A 24,220-nucleotide genomic window follows, 5' to 3' on the forward strand; every position below is an offset into this window, starting at 1 on the left:
TGATTTTCTGGTTTTTTTTTTTCACAGTAAATAAAACTTTAACGCGTCAAAATGAAAGATTTAAATCGAATCGACGAGTGAATCCAGGTTTGAAAAATTAAAGATTCATAAATGTTATTGGAGGGGAAAAAGGAGAGGCTATTGAATTATATGGGATTTCGAAATAAAGTTTTGTACGAACGTTTTGCACGCGTTCAATCTCTTCAAGTAATCAACAAATTGAACAGTCATTAGTATTAATTGCCTCATTTGTTAATTACCATTAACGCTCTTGTAACGATTTGTACGCCATATTACGCGAATCCTCGATCCGCACAGGCTACAAAACAGTTTGGGGTAAGCATTTTGTGTTCGCGCATTACGTAAATTCTATCCATTGACGTAATTAAAAATAAAATGGAAATGTATTTATATAAATATGAATTTTTACAACATTAATCTTCGATATTTATAAAATATAAGAATACACGTATATTACTTTATTAGAGCATAATAATAAAACGAATAAATCGAAAGATTGAGCATAATTTATTAGCGAAAAAGAGACGAATGAAAGTAGAAATCCATTGTTCAAATCGAAAATAGATTCTTCCGTATTTCTTTCGTTTTTCTTTCTTCGACAAAATTATTTAATGAAAATATCAAAATATTAGAGAAAAACGAAAAATTAGAAAACCAAACGACTACTGGAGAATAAACAACCGGCTCTTTCTAGATACTTTCTGTGTAATATTTCTAATGGTAACTTGGAGTTCTCGAATAATATACGATCCCGCTTTCTCTTCGAAACTAATTGGCAAATCGTACACGTAATTGGTTCAATAGTTAACTGTTTGCCCGGCTTACCACATTCTTTGGATAAACAGTAAATATATTACGAATAAAAATAGAACAATCTCAAATCCTATTTTGAGTTGAACGGAAAATTAAATTATTAAAAAATTAAATTATACCATAATACAAATTTTCATAAATTAACTTATTTTATCATTTACGTTTAAGAAGGGAAATATATGTGCAATTTTAGTAGAACTATAAACGTAAGTGACGATATTACGGTAAGAATACTTAATTAGAGAATTACTTGTCCTGAATTCTTGACACTTTCATCTTCCCCTTGCATCTGCTTCATTTAAACAATACAGCAAAGAATATATCGCTATATTTACAGCAAGGGATGCTAAAACATTTTTAAAAGACCAAATCCAAAATTCTCGCTTTTCCAAGTCCTAATAAAAATCCTAAAAAAAAATCATCCTCTCAATTTTCGCTATTCATTTACAATTACTGCTATCAAACTACTCTTAATTTAAGATTTTACACAAAAAAAAAAGTATTCTTTACATTCTGATTATTTTTATAACGTCGACAAAGCGTCGTATCGCTTTGCTCCTTGCTCGATACGATGAACACCGGTGGATCCTCTCGTTGCAGGTACGATCCTCTCCGTTCACCAGAGGCTCTAGCTGCTCGTAGCCACGGATCTTTGACCAGTTTCTCGCCTCCTCCCTTACTCGTGTGCTCGCGTTCACACTCTGATCGCCATCCCCGTGGCCGGTTCCTCGTCCAACGAAAAACGAGTAGGTGAAGTAGGAGGAAATAGAGTAGTAGTAGGAGGATTCCACCTCCACGACGACCGGCAAATCCTGCGGGACGGCTCGACGGACACCTGTAACCACGCAGACTCCCTGCAGCACGGGACGGTGCGAAGGAACTTCCCCGATGAGGGGACTCGTATTGGTCACAGATCATTCAGGATACCGCGCCGTTTTGACGTCCGGCCTGCTGCCTCGTCGATTGATCATCATCCACCAACGATCAATCGTTCTCGACTGTGACGACAGTGGATGTGCCCGGGATAATTCCATTTTTCTACTTGTCGTACGACCGATTAATATATTTTAGCGAGTCAATGTATATATATATATATATATATACACGTATAGATATATGTATATGTCGTGTACGTTTTCATCGATGAGGAACGAAAAATTGGCGATGCTCGCAGGAGGAATTCGCGTGTGTGAAAGGTTCTAAGGTTACTTTATCATCCTGTCGACAACTGTAATTACAGAAAGAGTGTATATCTTTCGATATATAAATTTATATATTCTTCTCGTAAAAGCTGGTTGCGGTATCCTTTGGTTGTCCTCTTTCAAGTTCGAGTTTTTTGATTAATTGTTTTTCTTCTGTTCTTTGATTTTTTTACTCTTTGAGAAGAAGAATGATCTGAAAATAAGTAAAGTTTGGTTTTTATATTTATATATATATTTATTGGAAAGAGTAGTGCGAATATTTTGTAGAATTCATGATGGATATATCAAAGGTACCGCGATTGTACGTGAAACGATCGACCGATCATCGAGAGAAACACAGTGGACCCTGAAGAAAAACGTGATATCGCGTGTGAAGATAGAAAGTCTGAAGAACATTGAAAAATTCATGAAACAAAAGTTCTTATGCGTCAACGACGGGGAAGAATGCCGATCTTCTAGAATGTAAAGTGACATGAAGATGACGATAATAAAGAGAAGCAGTGCTAAAGCTTGGCTGCTCTTGCTGCTGTTGCTGATTCACGATGGCAGGTGCATCAAGTGGCTGTAAGTAACTTGATGATATTTTTAAATTTTTTTTTTTTTCAACTTTTCAGTGATTCAGAGTCTTTCCCTCTCTCTTTAAATTTTATCATCAAAATTTTACTCAACACAAGTACAAAGAAAAAAATTCAAAAATATTTTTATTTTAAAACTTACTTTTTAATTTGTCTGGAAAAATTGTCTTTTGTTGTGAATGAGATTTCTTTATTCAAATTTACTACAATTTTATCCAATTACTTTTTTTTACTTACTTTTTTTTTTCTTTTGCACAAAAATCATCAATTGCTAACTTATAAATATTTTTATTTTAAAATTTACTTTTTAATTTGTCTGGAAAATTTTGTTATAAATTTCAAAATCTTTTTGTGCAGCAAGTAATACACTTTAATATTTAAAAAACATTGAGATTTCTTTATTCAAATTTACTACAACTTTATCCAATTAGTTTTTTTTTACTTACTTTACTTTTCTTTTGCACAAAAATCATCAATTGCTAATTTATAAATATTTTTATTTTAAAACTTACTTTTTAATTTGTCTGGAAAATTTTGTTATAAATTTCAAAATCTTTTTGTGCAGCAAGTAATACACTTTAATATTTAAAAAGCATAGAGATTTCTTTATTCAAATTTACTACAACTTTATCCAATTAGTTTTTTTTACTTTTCTTTTGCACAAAAATCATCAATTGCTAGGATAACTTATAAATATTTTTATTTTAAAACTTACTTTTTAATTTGTCTGGAAAATTTTGTTATGAATTTCAAAATCTTTTTGTGCAGCAAGTAATACATTTTAATATTTAAAAAGCATAGAGATTTCTTTATTCAAATTTACTAGTAATTTATCCAATTACTTTTTTTTACTTACTTTACTTTTCTTTTGGACAAAAATCATCAATTGCTAGGATAACTTGTACTTAATCACGGTTACACGGTGTAAAGGAATTTAAATAGAGTTTCTAGGAGCTCGATTCTGTCGAAGAAGCATGAATCCTTTGGTAACAAGCAGCTTCGATGTTCTCACATTTGTTCACGAAGGTACCGTAGGAGTCCTAAGATTAATGTAGGTCCGTTAATGAGAAACAAATAGGTTACCAGATACCACATGTATGCGTGGAGCAGAATGGTAGGAAGGCGAGGATTATTTTACTCTATTATGAAGATTTCTTCTTTTACTTGTTCTCTTCCTCGCGTCGGGCCCCCAAGGAACAATAAGTCTGAACAAGGATTTATTATATACGTTCGAAGTTCTCTTATGCACGATGCATCGAATATAGGTTTATTAAAGTATCGTTCTCTGACCAACGACTCGTAAATTCTCGTGAAAATATCGACTGTAACTGTAAAGAAAAAATTTCTATTAAATTCTCTGAAATTCGAGAATAATATAATTTTTTTTCTTTTTTTTTTTTTTTTTTCATTAAAAATCAAGATCAAGAAACCGCCATTGGCGATAATTCTCTTTCAAGAGATGCTATTAAGAGCGACCAATGATAAAAGATAAGAGAAATAATATAATATTTCAAATACAAAGATAAACCAGTCTACAATCATTCGTCACTTGGCTCAAATAGGAAGGATGATGAAAATGGCTAAGAAGCTTACTTGGAATGGGGATAACCAGTTCGTTACTTCAAAGAAATAAACGGGATTATTCTTACCACTATCGTTCGACTTGAAAAGTGGATCTCATACGATAAAATAATTGAATACACAAAAGATCTCAACCTTAACCTTGTATCTTAATTTTTTCCATATTCATTTCTTCCTTTTTCTTGTTAACAATCATTAGTCCTCACTCCGTATAAACTAGAAGAACAGAGAATTAAAAAATTCCTAAAAAAAATTACAACAAGGATTATCCAATTTTCCAAACTTTCCCCGTCTCGTTCGCGCGCGATTAATCTTCTCCCAAGCAGCATCGCGAAACCTTCGCCGATTCCAGCCTTAATTCCCATTCTCGGTATCAATTAATCCACGCCTCCCCTCCGGCCCACCCTTCCCCATTCCAATTCTTATGAATCATTGCCAGTTCCTCCGCGTACGGACGCACGGATGGAATCGTTGACCGTTATACTTGGCCGTAGCTCGCCAACCATGAAGATATTATTCCCATTATCATTCCACGCTGGCCGGAGGTGATCGCCTTCTCGAATCTCCTCTTCCTTTATTTCACTCGCTCGCCGCTTAATTATCCAGTGATTCGAGACGAATTTCATCGGGCCATGGAGGGAGATTGCTTATATATATATATTTTATATATATAAGGGGCTGGAAAAGCGGAAACAGAAAGAGAGAAGGCAGCTCTGCGTCGGATGATGAATGGTGGAGTGATGGTGGTTTCGCGTGCAAAATCAAAATACGAGTGGAGCGGGGAAGAAAAGTACTACAGGAGGAAGACAGCGAGGCTCGAGAAACAGGGTGGAAGATTAGGGGTTGCCTGCGATTCGTGATTTATAAACGCCCTTTCCAAGAAGCCTTCTCTCTCTCTCTCTCTCTTTCTCGTCGCTCCGCGACCCCTCATTCCGTCCCCCTTTTCCCCTTTTGTTTATAATTATCGACACCGGTACGGAGGGGTAATCGAGAATCGAGATCGGAAGTCGTGAACACGATTTGTCGCTGTGTGCACAATCCGAGCGGAATCGTATCCATCGATCCCTCTGTCACGTCCAGGGCTATAAAAGATGCGTGCGCCCTCGTTGGGCCGACCTTACCGAGAAAATTTATGAGGCTCGGTTTGTTAATCGTCCCTTCACGAGGAGAAAGAAATTTCCTTTTCTCTTTCGGTAGGAGAGGGAATTTTTTGATTTGACGCCTCGTCGAATCTCGATGAATCTCGGCTGGTGGTAGTGCACTGGAAAATATAATTGAAATTTTTAATAATTCTACAATTTCAATTTTAACAATTTTCATTCGAAGTTAAATGAACTGTTTGTTTAAAAATAAAGTAATTTGAAATTAATGGAAATAAAGAATATTTAAGAAGATTTATTTAAATGCTTGTTAAAACTTGTCAAGTTAAAAAGCATTTACAATTTGTATAACGTATGTAAGAAATAAGAGATCTTCAACTTCATTACATTCGCGTTTGAAATTTTAAAATCGAAAGTAACGGGATAGCAGACAATTTAAAAAAACGAAGAAATTCATTAATCATTTGGCTAGAGATCAAGGAAATTATTTTATAATTAAAACCGTCGCTTTTTTTTTAAATACCTTGCCTCTTTTAAAAATTGATTAGGAGGTTCCTTAAGGAGATTAACAAATCTTATAATAAATTGCACGAATGTCATGCAATTGATTAATGTCGGATTTATAAAAACGCGTGGATGTTGGTATTTATAAATCTACACGTAAGCGTGTGTTATAGTTGTCGTGGATTTGTTGCCCATAAATCATCTGTTGATTTGTGCGAAACGTAACAGGTATTATTACGTAGTTAGATGCTCTTCATACAGAAGAAAATATAGGAATTATGTATCTTTTTTCCTTAAGTGTTAAGAAATCTGAAATTATAAAAAAAAATTTAATGTAAAAGTATAAAAATTCAATGTAAAATTAAATTCTAATAGCATGATAGAAAAATAAAACTTTTATGGGCAATTATATTAATTAGATTATGCAACAAAATATTAATAATACGTTATAATTAATAATATATTATAGCAGTAAAAGTTCTCGAGATACTCTACCTATTAGTTATGGGCTTGTAAATTTAGAGAAAGGGAAAGAAAGAGAATTGATTGGTTTTTAAGAACTCAAATAACCTCGGGAACCCGGGCTATTTTCAAGCTTGTAAACTCTGTGTTTTATGGTCTATATGTCAAAGCCAATTTTGGAATCCATAATGTATATCTTTGCATGGATCCTCCCACAAGAATTCTCAAACGTGACAGACGTTCATCGATAAAAATAATACAATAGAATATCAATATCAACGAGACATCATTTACATTGCTACCGAATATGGAAAATTACGATATCTCACGTGTATTTTCGCCATAGTTTCGTTCGATTCGTAAAATATTATTACCATGTTCATCAATGATTTCAATTCCGTATCCTTTCACAAAGTGATACTGTTATATAGAATATCATAAATGTTTAAATATAATATTTGAATACTTCAATCGTAAATTTCACATTTCATGTTAGAAAATTGTACGTATTTTAGAAGTTTGATAAAGTTTGTCGTAACTTCGTCTTCATTTTTATTGAATTTTCTGTAATGTATAAAAGTATCGATAAATAATACATCTTAATATATTTTAAACAATTAATATTTAAATCTTATAACAAATACAATAATGTATAAGTATTCTTTATACCTACTGTGAACATTTATAATTTATTAACGAGGAAGAATAAAAAAAAAAAAAATAGGGAATTTTCGCATTCAGACGTTAACGGAACTGGAAGGCTACTTCAGTTTCGTTTCGCCTTTGACAGAAAACGGACGGGTGGCCGCACACGAGAGACCACAAGAATCGTAAGAGCCAACCTATTATCAGCCCCGTAAAAACATTACTTTACGATTCCACGAGTCAAAACGAATTTCAAAATTGCATCCGACACCGGTATGCTTGCCCATTTGGCCGTTTCGAAACGTACGTCACGCAGTTTTATTGGAGCTCACTGCATTTTCATAAGAATGCACCTACATATACACCGTAAACGACCATGAACTTCTTTGGAGGGATAAGTTTGTTCCTTGTGCATTACAGTTTTGTGTAATGGATCGCATAAAAGAGACCGATCAAATCCGCTTCGATTTATAGTTTTCGCGCCAATTTAGGATAGAAACATTTTGCGAAAAAGCTCATGGCTCCCGATTCGATCGATTCCAAGGAAATAAAGGAACCGGTAGCATAACTTCCACGAATTATTCGCACGAATTCGATCGTGTTATCGCATTTACGCCTCATGTTTCAGCAGGCAAACTGGTTATTAAAATTAGGTACGCTCATTTTTGGAGAAAATTAACTTGTTTTTTAATGGAATAATAGTGATAAATTATCGTAATATGATAATATATATGTATATTAGTTTTTTATATATCTATAAAACATTAATTAAATAATTTTTTTGTTATTCAAAGAAGGTTAATATATATTTTTTAATGAATTCTTCTTTTTACGATTATAATATAGAAAAGAAATTTTTATAAATTTGATATCATACCTATTTCTCCATAAATTGCCTAATACTTAAGATTGAAGGTGTGCCTTTTGTAACACATGTCACTGAGCAAGACTTTCGTAAAGATACTGAATACATCAATATAATCCATAATGATCGTATACAAACAAGATAGAGGGCGATATATTCTTCACTCGTGACTCTGTCTACAAGTTGTCGGACTTGTTGCATACCAGGTGGTCTCGTGAAACAAGATCTTGGCTATGAGATTGCCTCGAAAATGCTTTCATTGGCTAATTGAAATGGTTATCGACATGATATATACTGTGTGAATAATAACTCGTAACAAATCTAGGCGCGAACAGTGCAGAAATTGAATATTGGACACTCTGTCACAGTATTTACTACCATCGAATAATTTATCAACGTTCATGAACGTAATTGAAAAACATTAATTGTGAATATCCTTTATGTCCTAGAATGTTCGAAGTGAAGAAAATGAAAATTGCTTGTTTTAATTCTGTCAATCATATTCTGCAAAGAAAAAACAGTTGAAAACAGGCATAACAAATCTTACACTCATATTAAAATAATTATTACTTATCAACCAACATGTTTCATACAAGCAATTTACATAATTGTATGGCCAATCTTTCAAGTGTCATTTATAGAACATTGAATCTGCCTTCTTTTGAATTCGTTTTAGTCGCGTCATATCTGTAATTTTTCTTATTTTTTTTCCAAGTCCCCAGTGAAATGCAATGCAATTTTATGTATGCAAATAAAAACGAGAAGAAAATATGCTGTGATGTTGATTTATTGCATGAGAAGTAGTTAAATTAATAAAACAATCATTTAATTTTTTATTTTTCTTTGATACATTAAATTATCTTAATTCTACAACAAAAAAGTAATTTTAGTTATAAAATAAATATATATAAATTACAATTGTAATTGTAGAAACAAATTTGATGATTAAATTTGTATTTTAAAATAGTGAAAAATGCAATTAGTTTTTTTATATATATATAGTTTTTTATATTTCAAGATGCATGAATTGATAATGTGCAAGAAATACATTTTCTAAATCTATTCTGAGATAAATAAAATAAATTTTCCATTGACAAAAAAAATTGAGTCCCCTTTCTTTCATGGTGTATATGTCACTTTCATATAAGTGGATAAGTTAATTCTGTACAAATATCAGATAATTCTTTTTCAAATTAGTTTCACTTACTATTTTTTTAACGTATAGTATTAAAAAGAAAAGCAATATTTAAAATACATAGAATTAAGTTAAAAATTTGTAAACTTGATTCTATAACAACTGATATAACCAAGTTTAATATAACCAAAAAATATTATATCACGATTTCGGAAACACCCTATATGTAACTGACGCGACAATCAACGTGTTAAACGAGCGTTGCAGACGAACAAGAAAAAGTAGTTGATATCAGAGGCAACGAGAACATAAATCCCCGTAGGAACGGGAAACGCGAACATTTACGATTGTCCCGTGCTTCGAGCGTCATGAACGGAGACAAACACATAACGACGCACACGGCATCTTGGAAACGACAGCAGCGCCACGGCGCGGCAATCAGCAAGCGAATAATGAATTAGAGGAATGGCCTTTTGATAGGGTAATTTCGAGGGTAGGCTGACACGGGGTTGGCGAGTCGACTATTCCCAGGGCTGTTACGTCTAGACGTATCCGTGCTTGAACCATTTCGACTTTCAGGTGTCCGTAATTATCCTCCATATGGTTTGCTTCATGGTGCACGTATCCACCCGCACCGCTTAAACCCACCTTTCAGCTTCACTCCCTATAATTTTCAAAATTCACCCCTGATTTACGGCTCTTGCCTGAACTATACATGAACGATTCACCCGTCCAATACCAAAGTCGTTTCATAATGAACTTTCAATTTAAAATTTCGATTTTCGATTCGATCATTTACGAGAAAAGATTCTTCGAGTTTTCGATTCGATTATTCGAGCTAAATCTTCCATATCGATCTTTGTAGAATCGATCGCATGATCTTACTCAATTGACTTTCGAGAGTAAAAATTAAAAAGAATATGGTTAGATTTACGAAGGAAAATGAAATTTTTTATTTGCAAAAATGAAAAATAGAAGAGAGTTAGAATTATTTTTTGAGCATAGAAGGATTTTGTTTGTGAAGAAAAGGAATATGGGTTTGAATAATAATTTTATATTAGTATATAAATAGTTATAGTATATATATATTAGTATATATTAGTAATAAATAGTGTATAAATTTGATATTCTTAACAAAATTTTAATTAACTATGCTTTTAACACATTTACCATTTACTTACTATTTACTTAACCTAAAAATATCAGAAAAAGTAAATTTGAACTAGAGTATAACGAATAATCGTTCTTCCTTTTTCAATGAAATCATTATTGGTTTAATTCCAGAGCTCTTGGCCGTACCGAAGATGGGTATACATGGACAAGGGAGGCTTGCACAAGCGCGAAAAATTCTGGGCTTTTGGAGAGAAAGCAGGCAAGAGCGTGCAGAGCTACGCCAGATGTAATGCCCAGCTTGGTACAAGCGGCGAGGGATACTTCAACAGTATGTCAGCAAACATTTCGACACCGGAGATGGAATTGTAGTAGCATCGAGCGTGCACCAGATTATACGCCTGAATTACTTACTGGTATGTTCTTATTTACTGGTATATTGAAATGCATTTTTTATTTAACATCTTATAGATCCTTATGAGACTAACCTCAAGGGTCATCTAAGATTCTATTTCGTCAGACATTAACGTGAAAAATGATATTGAATCGTAGATATTGATGAGATTTCTTGTTGAAATATAGAGTGTGATTGGTGTAATATGTAATAAGATTGAAAGGAATGAGAAAGAAAGATTAATCGTATCATTAATAATAGATATATTTTTTTAGGTTATGGAAAGAATAAATATTAAAATTTTATTATTTATATATATTTTTCTTCGATTTCTAGTTATTTTGAACTTTGAATTAAATGTAATTCAAATAATAATAATATTATTTCAATATAATAAATTAACATAATAATTTCTATTATAAATTACTTTTATCTACGTTGCACATATAAATTATGACGATGATTTGATATAGTTCGAAGCGATATATTAAGTTTTCGTAATTTATTTGTTTCGTTAATGCACGAACAAGCAAATCAGAGAAAGTGAACAACTGACATTCGCAAACTGACACGAACATGTCTCTAACATTAAATTTTTTCACTCAGAAATCATACTACCTATCATTGTCACAACTCACTTCCTATATATATATACTTATATATATGTACATAAATGAAAGTTAAACCACGATTTTTCTACATGATTTTTTTACTTGCTTGATAAAATACTTAACACAATATTTAACACCAAGTTATTATGTTTGTTTTTGTAGTAAAAAATCATTTATCCTGAAAAATTATTCGATTTGAAATACGATTAATTTTGATAACCGCAAAAACAACATATATAAAAAAAGATAACTTTAAAGTATATTCTTTAAGATATTTCACAATAAATAGGAAGACCTTGAAGAAGAGGCTCAATTAGTAGTCATTATCTAACCGGTGCTTCCTTTTCTTTCTCCTACCTCTTTCCAGCCGGATTAAATGTTCGCATTTGACGATATAATTATATTGTAAATAAAAATGTTCCCGGGCAAGAGAGGAGATCCTTCATTAATGAGAAAAGCGGGAAGCTCGTCATGAGTTTCGGAGTGGTGATGAAAAACACACGGTTCCTCAATAAGTATCGGAGGAGCAGAAAAGCCGCCCTTTCGCTACTGCTATGCTAATCAGCTTTCCTTCAATTATTTCAAACCGGTTACGAGCAGAAGAGAGGCCGTGAATGCGACCTCTAAAAGGCACCACGGACCATACTATTGCCGACTTTATTCGGCAACCGTTCGAGAGATTCGACTTCTTACCTCGTTAATTGCCCATTTCGAAGATTTCTTATTAGAAAATCGCGCTTCGATTCACGATATTTTATTAGCCAATAAAACCCACGTAACAAAATTCTTACGTAACGAAAATAAAACTGACACAAACTTGTTAAGAAAATTATTTACAGAGCAAATTGTACAATGTTACGAAGGTGACAATATTTTGATTTAATTCAATTTTTTTTATATATAATAATTATAAAATTATACTTCATTAACTTAATATAATAATAAGAAATGAAAAAGATTTAAGAAAAATGTTTTGTTTTCTTACAATAGGAACCAGGGAACAAGCATTCGTGTATGCAATGTCAGCAGCAGCTGCAGTTTGGAGGTTAGCGAGAGGATGCGCTCTGGGCAGCCTTGCGGCGTGTTCCTGTGCCACACCACCACGAAGAGAGCCTCCATCACCCTCTGCCTTGATCTCACCTTCATCTTTCACCGCGACATCTGTCTCGTTTGGAACATTGTCCGCCAGAAACTCTTTCAAATGGGGCGGTTGCGGCGATGACGTTAGATCGGCGTCCAGAATGGCCAAGAGGTTCCTCCAAGGCGCGACGCCTCCAGGCACAGGTGCAACCGCGAAGTTTATGCACGCTGTTAACATGCACAACAACCGAGCGGGTCGAAGGGTAATCGAAATAATTGTACTGATATAAAAGGAAGAAAGGGGGATTTATTCAATTTTATTGATATTAATGAAACATTCATATTTTTTTCGTTTGCACAAAATTTTAATATAATATTATTTGCATTATATATATAATTTCTGAATATGTATGGTATGTAAAAGTAATTTTTATATAAGAAAACATCAAAATTTGTTTTTCCAAGTCAATTAAAGTTTATCTTTGTGCATTTTATCATTACAAGGCAGTGGAACAATCCTTGACTCTTGAATGCAAGTGTCACGGGGTGTCTGGATCGTGCAGTGTACGTACCTGTTGGAGAGGGCTTGGTTCTTCAGGGCCGGCAGCAGCAGGAAGTCGTTTGCTTCGAAGATATGCGACTGCAGCAGAAGTACGACCAAGGTCAGGAGGCAGATTACCACCCTTGTATCATCACGATAATCTATTATATACCACAAAAAGTCCAGACTATTGTCTCCCCGACAAGAAGAGGGGAAGTCTTGGAACTGTTGGCAGGTAAATCATTTTTTCATTTTTATTTATTTACTTAATTTTTTTTTTTTTAACTAACATAAAATGTGAAACCGGTTTCGCGCTAACAGTTTACAGGTAATTATTTTGTTAATATATGACAGTTGCACGTTCTTATTTTTCTTTTTGTATTACAAGCGATTTCACTTAGAGTCAACTGTTCATTAGATTTACTATTCAACTTATTGAATCTCCTGTTTTTCTTATTTAGTTGTCACGTTTATAATTCTTGAAATTGACGCAATAAATGAAAGTATGAAATTTTAAAATTATTATAGGATTTACAGTATTGTGAGTATATTTTATGCAATCGTTTCAAAATATATTTCAAAAATCAATTGCGTAATATTGCATCTTTGGCAAATATTATGTCAAAAATATTGTTATAGCAATTTCAGCAAATTTTTGTTATGTAAATGAAAGGAATACATAATTTACGCGAATATACGAGTTAATTTAAATAAGAAGATAAAAGTTATTCAATCGTTTGATTTATTCATAACTTCAAAAAGAAATTCAAAGTTTCAGAAAAATTCTAAATTCTACATAAATATAATTCAAATAATATCTACGATTATTTCGTATGAAAGTCTACAATTATTTTGAATGGTTTAAACAAATAAAATAAATAGATAAATAGATTTTGGATGAATTAAATAACATGCAGAAACTTAGATGAATGGAGATAGTTGTTTCGTTATTTTAAAGAAATAAATAAAGAAATAAGTATGAACAAGCAAAAATAAATTCAGTGTCCTTGATTTACTTATATTTATATATTTATGCAACAAATAATTTTGGTTTAAAATGATTTCAAATTTTAATACGGATACCTTGTCATTGATTTTCTTATCCTTTTAATGTAGTCAGATGTTATCGCCTTACATTCGTCAGACACTTTATTCGATTCGTTAGCAAACAACATGTAAAACAAGCATCTCATAGATAGGTGAAGGGAATTAATTATTATTACTCAATTTATCAATGATTTTATTAAAAACTACTAACTAGTTTTATAACATTTTATAATATTTATAACATAATATGTTTACATCAGAAAAATAAAGAAAAATATTATGAAATGCTTTCAATATTTTAAATTCCATTAAATTCTATAAACTAGAAATTAAAGAAATCTGTAATATAATTTATGTTATTCCTGTTATAAACAACATATGTGCAATCGATAATTATCATATGTTGACATGTAATTATATGATAAATTTATATTAATATCTTTCTTATTTACTTTTTATTTTAACCATAACAATGTTCGTGATTGTTAACTTAAAAGAAGAAAAATGAACGACACTTGCAGAAGTTTTGAATGTATAAGTAACATCTGGAATCAATGATATACAATAACATATTTATTCATAACCGGTAATATAATCTGATGAAGTACATAATATAATTTAAAATATGCATTAAAATCATTTCATGGTTACAATTGAAAGAGATAAAGGAATGTAATTTCTTTTTCATTAAAAAAAAAAAAAAAAAGAACTTGAGAACATAGCGAAACAGTCTCATAAAGAAGAACATAAAACGAGAGGAAAAAAGAATGGAATAGCACAGCATTTTGGTAATCGAAAGTTCATGAACCTTTGACCAAGATTCTTTCTTTTGTCGCCAATCATCGAAGTTCGTTCCCTTTTTACCGTGCACTCGATCGATGAATCTTTCATAAGACTCGCTTGAATACGTTTCACCGGAATATATATTTGTATCCCTGATTACTTTTACTTTTTTTTTTATTTTAATACCAAATTGTAATAAAATTTTTTTACAACGCTAAAAAATGCTAATGACTTTTTTAACGAATTTTGATAGATAATAGATAATTTTGTTACAATATCCTTTAATATATTTCTTCTTTGAATATATAATATTGAAAAATATTTTTTGTTTGAAGAAAATTTTATTTTTCAAACTGGTGGATACAAGGATTCTTAATATTTCATGATTTTATGATTCGTAGGGTATTTTTCTTTTTTTTTTTTTTTTTCTTTTATTTCAGATCAGATATTTTCAGAAATATGAGGAGGACAGAGTTTCAGCAGAGCCATCATTCGCTTTTCATTATTGTAAAATAAAATCGGTTAAACGCGAGGGAAAAAAGAGTGGACGGGTATCTAGTCGATGCATAATGCAGATATCGCACACGTGATATTTCAGGACGGTTTACGATCCGCAATTCGAGGTGATCACGAGTGGACACATACATTTATCCCATGTCTCTGTCTCTCCGGTCAAACCTAATCGTTATCTCGCGCTAATAAAATACCTATTTCCATTCTGTAGATCCACTCGATTTCTTCGACTTGTTCCATTTTCTATAATAGCCACACACAACGAATTCCTACACCTCGAGCTTAGTTATCGTCCGCGTAGCGAGATACTCGCTTATTTATACGACTGCGCCCGATAATTACCTATGAGAGAAGACCTTCGAGATAGGGCGGAACCTCTCATTTTTCCAACCGATCAGGAAACCTGTTCTCCAATAAATCTTGCGTTTTACGATATTTTAACGATTCTACACAGAGATGTACACAAGCTATGAAATTTCTTTCGTCTCTGCTCAGAATTTGAAAATGTATATATATAAGCATTTGTTATGACAACATCGAAGATAGAATATTTCTATCGAATGGTGAAGATCTTAGGCAGGATCCCCCGTGGATTCTTTTAAAATTGAATATTTTAAGTAGATTCGAAATTTTTATTTATTCGATCCTTTTTTCAATGTTTAAATTAATCAATTCAACCGTGTTTACGACTCGTGTTTACCATCTTTCAATTTTTTTTTTTATTTTTTTTTATGAGAAGCAACATTTTTAACGATTCTAATTCGACGATCGAATATTATATGATATTTATTTCGATATAAAAAATATATATCGAAACATATATCTCGTTAATTCCTAACGAGTGATATCCCAAGGGTATTCTGCGTAATAGGAGAAGGTTTATTTATAAGGTAACAATCACTATTAACACGAGAAAATAAAGGAAAGGAAAAAATAAAGATGTTTCTTTCTTTGTTGATTGCATTCGCTACGGTTTTTCCGGCGGCAAGGCGAAAGGAGGAATCTTGGTCGCTCTGAATTATTCACGCCTCGATGTTTGTGAATTAAGATCATCCACGGTATTCCGGGAACGGTGACCGGTTCTAGAAAGAAGATGCAGAAACTACCCAGGCGAAACTACCTCCTGGCTCTTTGTTTCATTTGGCCAACCCTATAAATCACCTCCTCGAATCTCCACCGTCCGTTTACTATTAGGCAAAAATTAACGTCATTGCATCTGACAACGATCGATCGTTGCCATTAGCGCAGTGGAAATGAAGAAATAAAAAATGATCTCGATATCCTGGTAAAAATAGAACGGTAACAAACAACCATTCCAATAAAAAAAAAATATATATATATAAAATAAATTGTTAACAAATATAAAAATAGATACAAATGTTAATGAAGATAAGAGTAAGACAATAGAAATCAATGCACGATCATTATTAAGATATAGAAAATTCTATCAATTTCATAATCTGTTAATCACGTATGTGTAAATAGATACTTCATCTCGAGTGCTGTTTACTTTATCTCTCGCGCCTAAAAGAAAGTTGAATTTCTTTCCTTTTTGTCTTTTCCCGACAAAATTTTCGGGATCAGTCGAAAATGTCCGAAAAACGGATGAAGTCAACTGGCAAGTCAATTCGTAAGGCTAATCGGATGCTAGTTTCGGACACGTTAATATTTTATTTCCGTCCGGGTAAATATACGGTTTACCAGGTTTCCTTTGGGCACCACTGGACCGGTCCCTTTCCAATTACAGGTTACAACCGGTAATTATAACCCTCCTTGTATAATTATACAAAGTAGGCGTGGTGAATGTTTATCACGCCCTAGGCAATTTCACCGTATATACACTTTTCGAAATCCTTTTTTTTCTTCACACCACACCTGTATGTAAAATGTGCGTCGTAAATGTGCGCGAGGACAAACTTCCTTTTTTTCTCCCCCTCCCCCTCTCCCATCTCCCCCCCCCCTCTCTCTCTCTCTCTCTCTCTCTCTCTCTCTGTCTGTGTGTGTGTGTGTGTGTGTGTGTGTGTGTGTGTGTCTGTGTGTGTGTGTGTGTGTGTGTGTGTGTGTGTGTGTGTGTGTGTGTGTGTGTGTGTGTGTGTGTGTGTGTGTGTGTGTGTGTGTGTGTGTGTGTGTGTGTGTGTGTGTGTGTGTGTGTGTGTGTGGTGTGTGTGTGTGTGTGTGTGTCCGTCTCTCGCCCTCTCCCTCCCCCTTTATTGGTCGTAAGATACGGAATATTTATGGATCGTTCAGAGATTGAAATGATTCAGAGAGGATCGAGCATAAGGTAAACAAAAAAATAAAAATATTTAAGAATTTGAAATTCTTGAATATATTTATTGAATAATTTTCTACTTATTTTTTTATTACTCCCTTTTATCATTCTCCGTTACAAATAACGGAAAAGAGGAAAGATATTAACGATTAATTTGTTAATAATTTTTAATAATGTTCTTTGTAATCTAATTATTAATTAATTGATTGATTGATTGATCGATCGATGTACATTTCGAATGATGGTTTATTAACGATAAATAAAACTGAATTGATTTCTTATCGGTGATATTATTAATTAATTAATTGTATAGATATAACGATCTCTCAAGTAATTATCTTTTTCAATTATCAATATTTCCTTGATGTCAATTTTGATTTTTTGTCGATATACATTTTAGAGAGATAACTAAATTTATCTTATTTAGATTAGAATTTGTCTCTTTCAGACAATGTAACGGGAGCAGTACCGGATACGAAGGTTGCGAGTATCTGTGTTGCAGCCGGGGACACGTGACGAGAACGGAAGAGGTTTTAGAGAGATGCGATTGCAAATATATCAGTTGTTGTTACGTAAAGTGTAAAACGTGCAGAAAAGTTATGAAAACGTACGAGTGCAAATGAATAAAAATGAAGGGGATTCCTGGAGAGATTTTAGAATGAAGAAAAATTATTATCGAAATTCATCTCTCCATCGCTTTTTAACCATATTGGGATTCCCCGTAAGCGATAAAATTCTCCCTTCCGTTTTAAACGAGTAATACTTATTTATATATTAATTGTGCAATTAATTGTCGTGATAATTTAAAAAAACGATTAAAAAAAAAAAATATACCACCAGTTGGAACGCGTATTTGTAGTTATTTTTAGAGATCGTCGATATTATATAGGGAAGGGGAGGGGGAACGTTGATGCAAACGGATAAATTATTATAATAAAATTACTTTAAACGAATGATCGATGATGAGAAAGTTGAATTAATAAAAATAAATTCTTATTTATCTCGTCAACTATTTATTAAAATTAATAAATCTTCGATGAAAATATAATAACAGTGTTGTTCAACGTTTTTCAAAATATTAAGAAAAGATATCCGATCAAAGATGATTACATTAATTATATTTGATAACGAAGTAACGATAAGAACAAAAAGACAACACTGTTACATATACTGCCCTCTTTAGTTCAATTGTCCTATCTAACACTTTTTACAAATAATAATATCATTTTCTTTTAACCTTCGTTAACTTATTTTTATTGATATCAACAATTTAATCATTATTTTTTGACAATAATTACTACTACATATATATAATATTAATTAATATTTTAATAATTATTTCAGATAGGAAAATTTCAATCAAAGAGGACAGCATAGACGGCATGTTAGATATAAGATGGCATGGTTAGTCGCTATGTAAATAATTCGCTAAATCCGAATTCGTAGTTTGTATTAAAAATCATGTTCTAATAATAAATCATCACTTGATATAGAGAAAACACACCTTTATTCACTTGAAAAACTATCGATTATACGATACATATATATATAACTGCGACACGTGCAATTGGTGAGTAGTAAAATATATTCATTATAAATATCGAGTACAATAACGAAGCGATATAAAAAGAATATACGTTACACTTTAAACAAATTTTTAATTTTTTTTAATCATTACTGTAACGTAAAATTTTGCGTTAGATGATAAATATAAAAATATTAATCTATCGTATATATTTATCGCAGTTCTTGAGGTTTCTCCGTTTCATCCGTTTCTTCTATTTTGATATCCAAATCCTTTATAAATGCACACCATATTATACCAGCGCCACAATCGGGTTGCTTCTCCGATGCCCACCAAAGAGCCGACTAAAGAATATAACAAATTATTATTTATACGTGATGAATGTATAAATAAATAATGCATAAATAAGAAAACGAGTAAAAGTACCTTGATGTTTATCGGTAAGGCTGGAGGAAGAGGATCTATTTTTACATTCATGAACCTAAGCATGTCGTTATAATCCAATTTCCCATCCTCGTTCGTATGAATGCTGTATTAAAAAAAAATAATATAATATCAATTTATCAAGTTATTGTTATAAGTATAATATGATAGGAATGAAAATTTGAATATTTAATACGTACTGGTCAAGCATAGAATTTAAAAGTTCTAAGTCAATTGGTATCTTGCAACCGCGAAGAGTAATATACACTCTTTCACGCGATAGAAATCCTAACCTCGCTCTGTCACAATTATGCAAATCCTCTTCCAAACGATCGAGATCGTTCCACAAGGTACGTATAAGTTCCGTGTGTATTAATTGCCTTTGAAGAAAGAAAATTATTTCGATATTATTTCTAAAATAAGGAATTTTTATACTTTTAACGAATTTCTTTACCTTACGAATTCCCGAGTGTGTAATTCCTTCTTCTCGTGAGACGAGTAATGTCGAGCAATCGTGATCATTTCGTGCTCCGTTATATCGTCTTTTAAATATTTAAGCAAGATCTCCCTGGGAAAAAATTAATTGCTTGTATTATTATTTTTAAAAAGAAAAAAAAAATCATTGGAGCCAACAATTCGAGACGAATAAAATAAAATAATTGCCTGAGTTTCTCGTACGGCAATATTTGATTTTCATCCTCGTCCTTTAATTTCTCCGTCGTATAAAGTTCTATAAATTCCTTGTAAACTGGTTTCAATGCTGCCCGTATCTTTTCTAAAATTAACTTTGCGTCGGCTTTTGGAAACTGGAACAAAAAAGAAGGAAAAAATGAAACGTTATTGCGTACACTTCGACTCGACTTATCGGAAGTCGAATTTGTAAGGGGACAATTTAATCGCGCGTTTTAAAGCTCAAAAACTGTGGGGGGACAGTAGAAAAAACAGGATGGAACATGCGGTATAAATTATCGAACCTTATCGCAATGTAACTCCATGTAACGAAGAGCATAAATGTCGGCAGAGATCATTTCGAAGATAAAATTGTTCAAGTTAAGACGTGCTCCAATATAGAAATCTTCAGACTTGTAATAATCCGGTTTCCTGCTTACAAATATCTCTTGATTAGGCAACATTATTGGCATCCTCCTCTGGAACTCGCATCTCGTGAAACCTATAAATTGCGCGAAAAAACGCATAAAATTGATAAAGAAATATTCTAGAACAGTGGTGGTTTGGTTAATTTTGTAATATTTAAATAAATTCGCCATTCCTTTCTCTCCTCCCTTAAAGATAAAGGGAGAGATTAAAATAATTTTTATCGCTCTTAATATTAAGAATTTTAATAATAACAATGATAAGGAAAGAAACGTTTACCTGAATTTCTTTTCGCCAATTCATAGATGGAGATCGTGTCGTCCATGAGGAAAACTCTTATGATAAATATTCTGTCTTCGTTTTCCGGTATATTCGATATCATTTTTGCTCTGAATCTTAAAACGTGACTGTTGAAACCCTCTCTACGAGAAAGTTATAAGATATATATTTATTTTTTTATTTAATAATTTTTCAATTTTGCAATTACGGGAATGGGAAGACGTACTTGTCGAAAAGCAAAAATTTCATGATGTCTTTTTTCGGCGGTTGGGGTATCATAGCAAAACAATTCCCCAGAGAATCTTCGTAGCTGCCGAAACCATTGTAAGGAGGAATGTATTTTTCCATTTTTATGCAAATCTCATCGCGTTTTCGAGGCCTCTCCATTGGCGTAAACTCGTTCAAACCATATTTTTTCCTTTGAAACAATGCAAAGAAAAGATATATTTCAATTTATCTTAATGTGAATAATTAATTTATATTGAAATGAATTAATCCCTCATATATTCTTTCTTTTTGTTTACCTGTAGAATTCCTTCGTAAAAGCATCCATATCTGTTATAATAATTTTTTTACCAAAAACATTTATTTTTGCACCAATACTAAGCTCGTTTTCCTTATAATACTCTTTATTAACTTTTCCAGTGTTCAATGGATCTATGGTATAGTAACCATGAATCATGTCCTCCCCCAACACGTTCAGAACGGAGAAAAGATCGTTCGTTCCAAGTGGATCGAGTTCGCTAAAAAACTGTCAAATTCCAATTTTCTTAATTTTCTTTTAAATTACCTAAGAACTTCATCAGATTAAATTTGATATAAATAAGTGAAAATATTTTAAGGAAATTAATTTTATTTTTTTTTTAGAGATTGATTTATTACGTTGGAAATTTAATTCCGTTCATCATTTTGTTCTAGAATAATGAAATATGGAGATTTAAAGATAATATATTTACATACTTTGCATCTTTTTAGGAAATATAAATTCTTACTTTAGGCACTTTCATACGTCGCAGAAACATAAGACCGGTATCTCGTCCAGAATTCTCTGGCACGTTCTCTTTAATCTCCATTGTGTTGTCGCAAAGAAAGTAATGAATTTCAAGATCGTGGACGATGCCATAAAGGCTGTCCGTGTCATCCCAATAGCCATAAAATCGTAGTACTTGTCTATCATATTTCAAAAAATCGCCGAGAGTGTCAATCGTCCGTTTTGGATTCTTTGGAAATCTTTCCTGCTTTTAGCAGTTTTAAGTTTAATTGTTTCATTAATTGTATAGTCATAATTATGATATATTTTACAATTTATAATATTAATTACATAACTTGCCTGTTTATGAAGTTCCATATGGGGATCTTTTGGTATTTCTATAGGATCTGGAACCGGGATTCCCATACGATTTAAAAATTGTCTCGTAAATTTATCGCAGTCTACAATTTTATATACTCTTCCATATATTTCCGGTTCTTTGCCGATATTTAAATCAATAATATCGTAGAATCTGTATCTTACTGGATCCGGCATTGGAATTCTCTGCCTTCTTAATAAAACACCTATATATATATATATGTTTTATTTTTTAATATGAAATATTATTTATAATAAAAAAATTATATAATTTAATTGGACTCATATTATTATATAATTAAGTGAAATAATTTTTTATGCAAAGAAATAATTTATAAATTTTCACATAAAATATTATTATTATATTTAGAAGAATTTTTTAATATGAAATGTTATTTTTAATAAAAAAATTATATAATTTAATTGTACTCATATTATTATTATATAATTAAGCGAAATAATTTTTTATACAAAGAAATAATTTACAAATTTTCACATAAAATATTATTATTATATTATTATTAGAAGAATTTTTTAATATGAAATGTTATTTATAGTAAAAAAATTATATAATTTAATTGTACTCATATTATTATATAATTAAGCGAAATAATTTTTTATGCAAAGAAATAATTTATAAATTTTCACATAAAATATTATTATTATACTTAGAAGAATTTTTTAATATGAAATGTTATTTATAATAAAAAAATTATATAATTTAATTGGACTCTTATTATTATATAATCAAGTGAAATAATTTTTTATGCAAAGAAATAATTTACAAATTTTCACATAAAATATTATTATTATACTTAGAAGAATTTTTTAATATGAAATGTTATTTATAATAAAAAAATTATATAATTTAATTGGACTCATATTATTATATAATTAAGTGAAATAATTTTTTATGCAAAGAAATAATTTTCACATAAAATATTATTATACTTAAGAAGAAATCCAATGATAAGAGTAACAAGAAAACAATAGATGAAACAAATATTTTAAAAAGGTTATTAAATCATTTGCAAAGTAACTAAAAATAAATATTAATAAAAATATAACAACAAAAAATACTGAAGAAAATGCACCGTTAAACCTTGCTCAAGACCACTATTAATCACGGAAGGCTCAGAAATTTTCATTGTTCCATCCTCCAAAAAGAAACTAATATTTACTACTCGTACTTGGTAAGCTGTGTTCCTTTCATGAACCGATTCTTGAAAGAATGCTTTAAACATCAACCTCTAAAAAAATACATTGATCTTTATTAAAGATTATTCCTACAGATATATTTTGTTAATTTATAATTAACTTTTAATCAATTCGTATTGATTATTGCATATTATCAATATTAATTAAGTATTCTTATAAATTATTATACTTGGCCATCATAGGCAATCCAAGAAGGTAATTCATGAGCTTCACCACGAGCATAAATTGATGGAAAACGAACAGGATCGGTTTTATCATACTTTTCCGATAAATAATAAATTCCATCATGAATCTTAGAGAAAAATTGATTTCTACAAAAGTTTGTTCGACCAATCTAAACAAAATAATAAATAATAATAAATATTAATATTTACTTCTATTTCAAATTTCTTTCTACTTTATTATTAATTTTTACATTATCCTTATTTTATTTATGTTCCTTTTTGATTAATCTAAATATTTTATTCTTACTTATTCTCTCAATATTCATTTCTTATATGTGTATTGATTAATTAAACGTAAAATATAAGATTTGAAAAAACGACTTACGTTTGTATCGAAATTAAATCCTGGAAGACACGGAAGTTGTGCATTTTGCTGCATTTTACAACCAAAAAACCAAATTAATTCATTAAACGTAATTCGTTTGAACAATTGATAATCACTTTATGAAATCACTTTACGTATCTCGGTATTGATGTAAGAATATGAGTTACTATTATTTACTATTATCGTGTTTCCTTGGAGATATAAATTTCGATCAATTTCACGAGGAGAAAGAATAATCGTTAAATTACAAATTTAATGCATATATTTATATTTTATTATCATCAACAATTTACAATATTATACTGGTAATATTTTATACCAGTATTCGCAGAAACATAAATTTATATAATATATAGCAATATACAATATAGCAAAAACTTTGGTATAAATATAACATATATATATTATTTATAATTTGATTTAATAACTTACGCTAACAATCATCATTAATGATACTATTTTATTATTAGTTTTTTTAATAATATAATATGAAGATTATAACATTACTTAATTAGTAATTAATTTGTTATTT

At 31.1% G+C, this 24,220-nt stretch overlaps 2 protein-coding genes and 1 long non-coding RNA gene across 12 annotated transcripts; 1 reads left to right on the top strand and 2 right to left on the bottom strand.

Moving 5' to 3' along the window:
- Positions 1 to 57: 57 nt before the first annotated feature.
- Positions 58 to 8,606, bottom strand: LOC100578799. Of its 5 annotated transcripts, none has more exons than XR_410961.3 (9): positions 7,781 to 8,606; positions 6,292 to 6,822; positions 5,816 to 6,105; positions 4,261 to 5,453; positions 3,750 to 3,939; positions 3,468 to 3,651; positions 1,762 to 2,229; positions 1,345 to 1,669; positions 58 to 1,241 (listed from the first exon to the last, which is right to left on the bottom strand). It is a non-coding gene; the product is annotated as an uncharacterized LOC100578799 (long non-coding RNA). The 5 variants fall into 5 exon arrangements; XR_001703142.2 differs by having other exon boundaries at positions 1,345 to 2,229; positions 4,261 to 4,408; positions 5,314 to 5,453; positions 7,781 to 8,603; XR_001703143.2 differs by having other exon boundaries at positions 1,345 to 2,229; positions 3,776 to 3,939.
- Positions 2,223 to 18,745, top strand: LOC725511 (protein Wnt-11b). 5 transcript variants are annotated; one of them, XR_001703139.2, is made up of 6 exons: positions 2,223 to 2,600; positions 10,188 to 10,429; positions 12,009 to 12,361; positions 12,603 to 12,874; positions 17,700 to 18,007; positions 18,596 to 18,745. XR_001703139.2 is itself a non-coding variant. In XM_006567740.2 (5 exons), the coding sequence occupies exons 1-5, from the start codon at positions 2,509 to 2,511 to the stop codon at positions 17,872 to 17,874; spliced, it is 1,134 nt and encodes a 377-aa protein (XP_006567803.2). In that variant the 5' UTR covers positions 2,223 to 2,508; the 3' UTR covers positions 17,875 to 18,080. The 5 variants fall into 5 exon arrangements, 1 of the variants encoding a protein (XP_006567803.2); XR_410964.2 differs by having other exon boundaries at positions 17,700 to 17,972; XR_001703141.2 differs by lacking the exon at positions 2,223 to 2,600 and adding an exon at positions 7,049 to 7,088 and having other exon boundaries at positions 17,700 to 17,972.
- On the bottom strand, positions 18,742 to 23,873 carry LOC412641 (EF-hand domain-containing family member C2). 2 transcript variants are annotated; one of them, XM_396096.7, is made up of 14 exons: positions 23,689 to 23,873; positions 23,309 to 23,473; positions 23,024 to 23,171; positions 21,904 to 22,127; positions 21,566 to 21,808; positions 21,098 to 21,324; positions 20,800 to 20,991; positions 20,574 to 20,716; positions 20,174 to 20,370; positions 19,863 to 20,005; positions 19,654 to 19,767; positions 19,400 to 19,579; positions 19,203 to 19,305; positions 18,742 to 19,120 (listed from the first exon to the last, which is right to left on the bottom strand). In XM_396096.7, exons 1-14 carry the CDS (start codon positions 23,740 to 23,742, stop codon positions 18,989 to 18,991), a joined length of 2,265 nt encoding a protein of 754 aa, XP_396096.4. In that variant the 5' UTR covers positions 23,743 to 23,873; the 3' UTR covers positions 18,742 to 18,988. The 2 variants fall into 2 exon arrangements, with proteins under 2 accessions (XP_396096.4, XP_006567807.1); XM_006567744.3 differs by lacking the exons at positions 23,309 to 23,473; positions 23,689 to 23,873 and having other exon boundaries at positions 23,016 to 23,101.
- Positions 23,874 to 24,220: the final 347 nt, after the last annotated feature.

The sequence above is a fragment of the Apis mellifera genome, linkage group LG5 (assembly GCF_003254395.2).
Source record: "Apis mellifera strain DH4 linkage group LG5, Amel_HAv3.1, whole genome shotgun sequence".
NCBI classification, from domain to species: domain Eukaryota; kingdom Metazoa; phylum Arthropoda; class Insecta; order Hymenoptera; family Apidae; genus Apis; species Apis mellifera.

Bases quoted from the DNA above. Each gene is read 5' to 3' on its own strand.
- LOC725511 (XM_006567740.2), top strand. From the start codon at position 2,509: ATGAAGATGACGATAATAAAGAGAAGCAGTGCTAAAGCTTGGCTGCTC. The intron at 10,430-12,008 runs GTATGTTCTTAT...TTCTTACAATAG, and splicing joins TACGCCTGAATTACTTACTG to GAACCAGGGAACAAGCATTC. The intron at 12,875-17,699 runs GTAAATCATTTT...TGTCTCTTTCAG, and splicing joins AGTCTTGGAACTGTTGGCAG to ACAATGTAACGGGAGCAGTA.
- LOC412641 (XM_396096.7), bottom strand. From the start codon at position 23,742: ATGCAGCAAAATGCACAACTTCCGTGTCTTCCAGGATTTAATTTCGAT. The intron at 21,809-21,903 runs GCAAGTTATGTA...TGCTAAAAGCAG, and splicing joins ATATGGAACTTCATAAACAG to GAAAGATTTCCAAAGAATCC. The intron at 19,121-19,202 runs GTACTTTTACTC...TATATTCTTTAG, and splicing joins CCTTACCGATAAACATCAAG to TCGGCTCTTTGGTGGGCATC.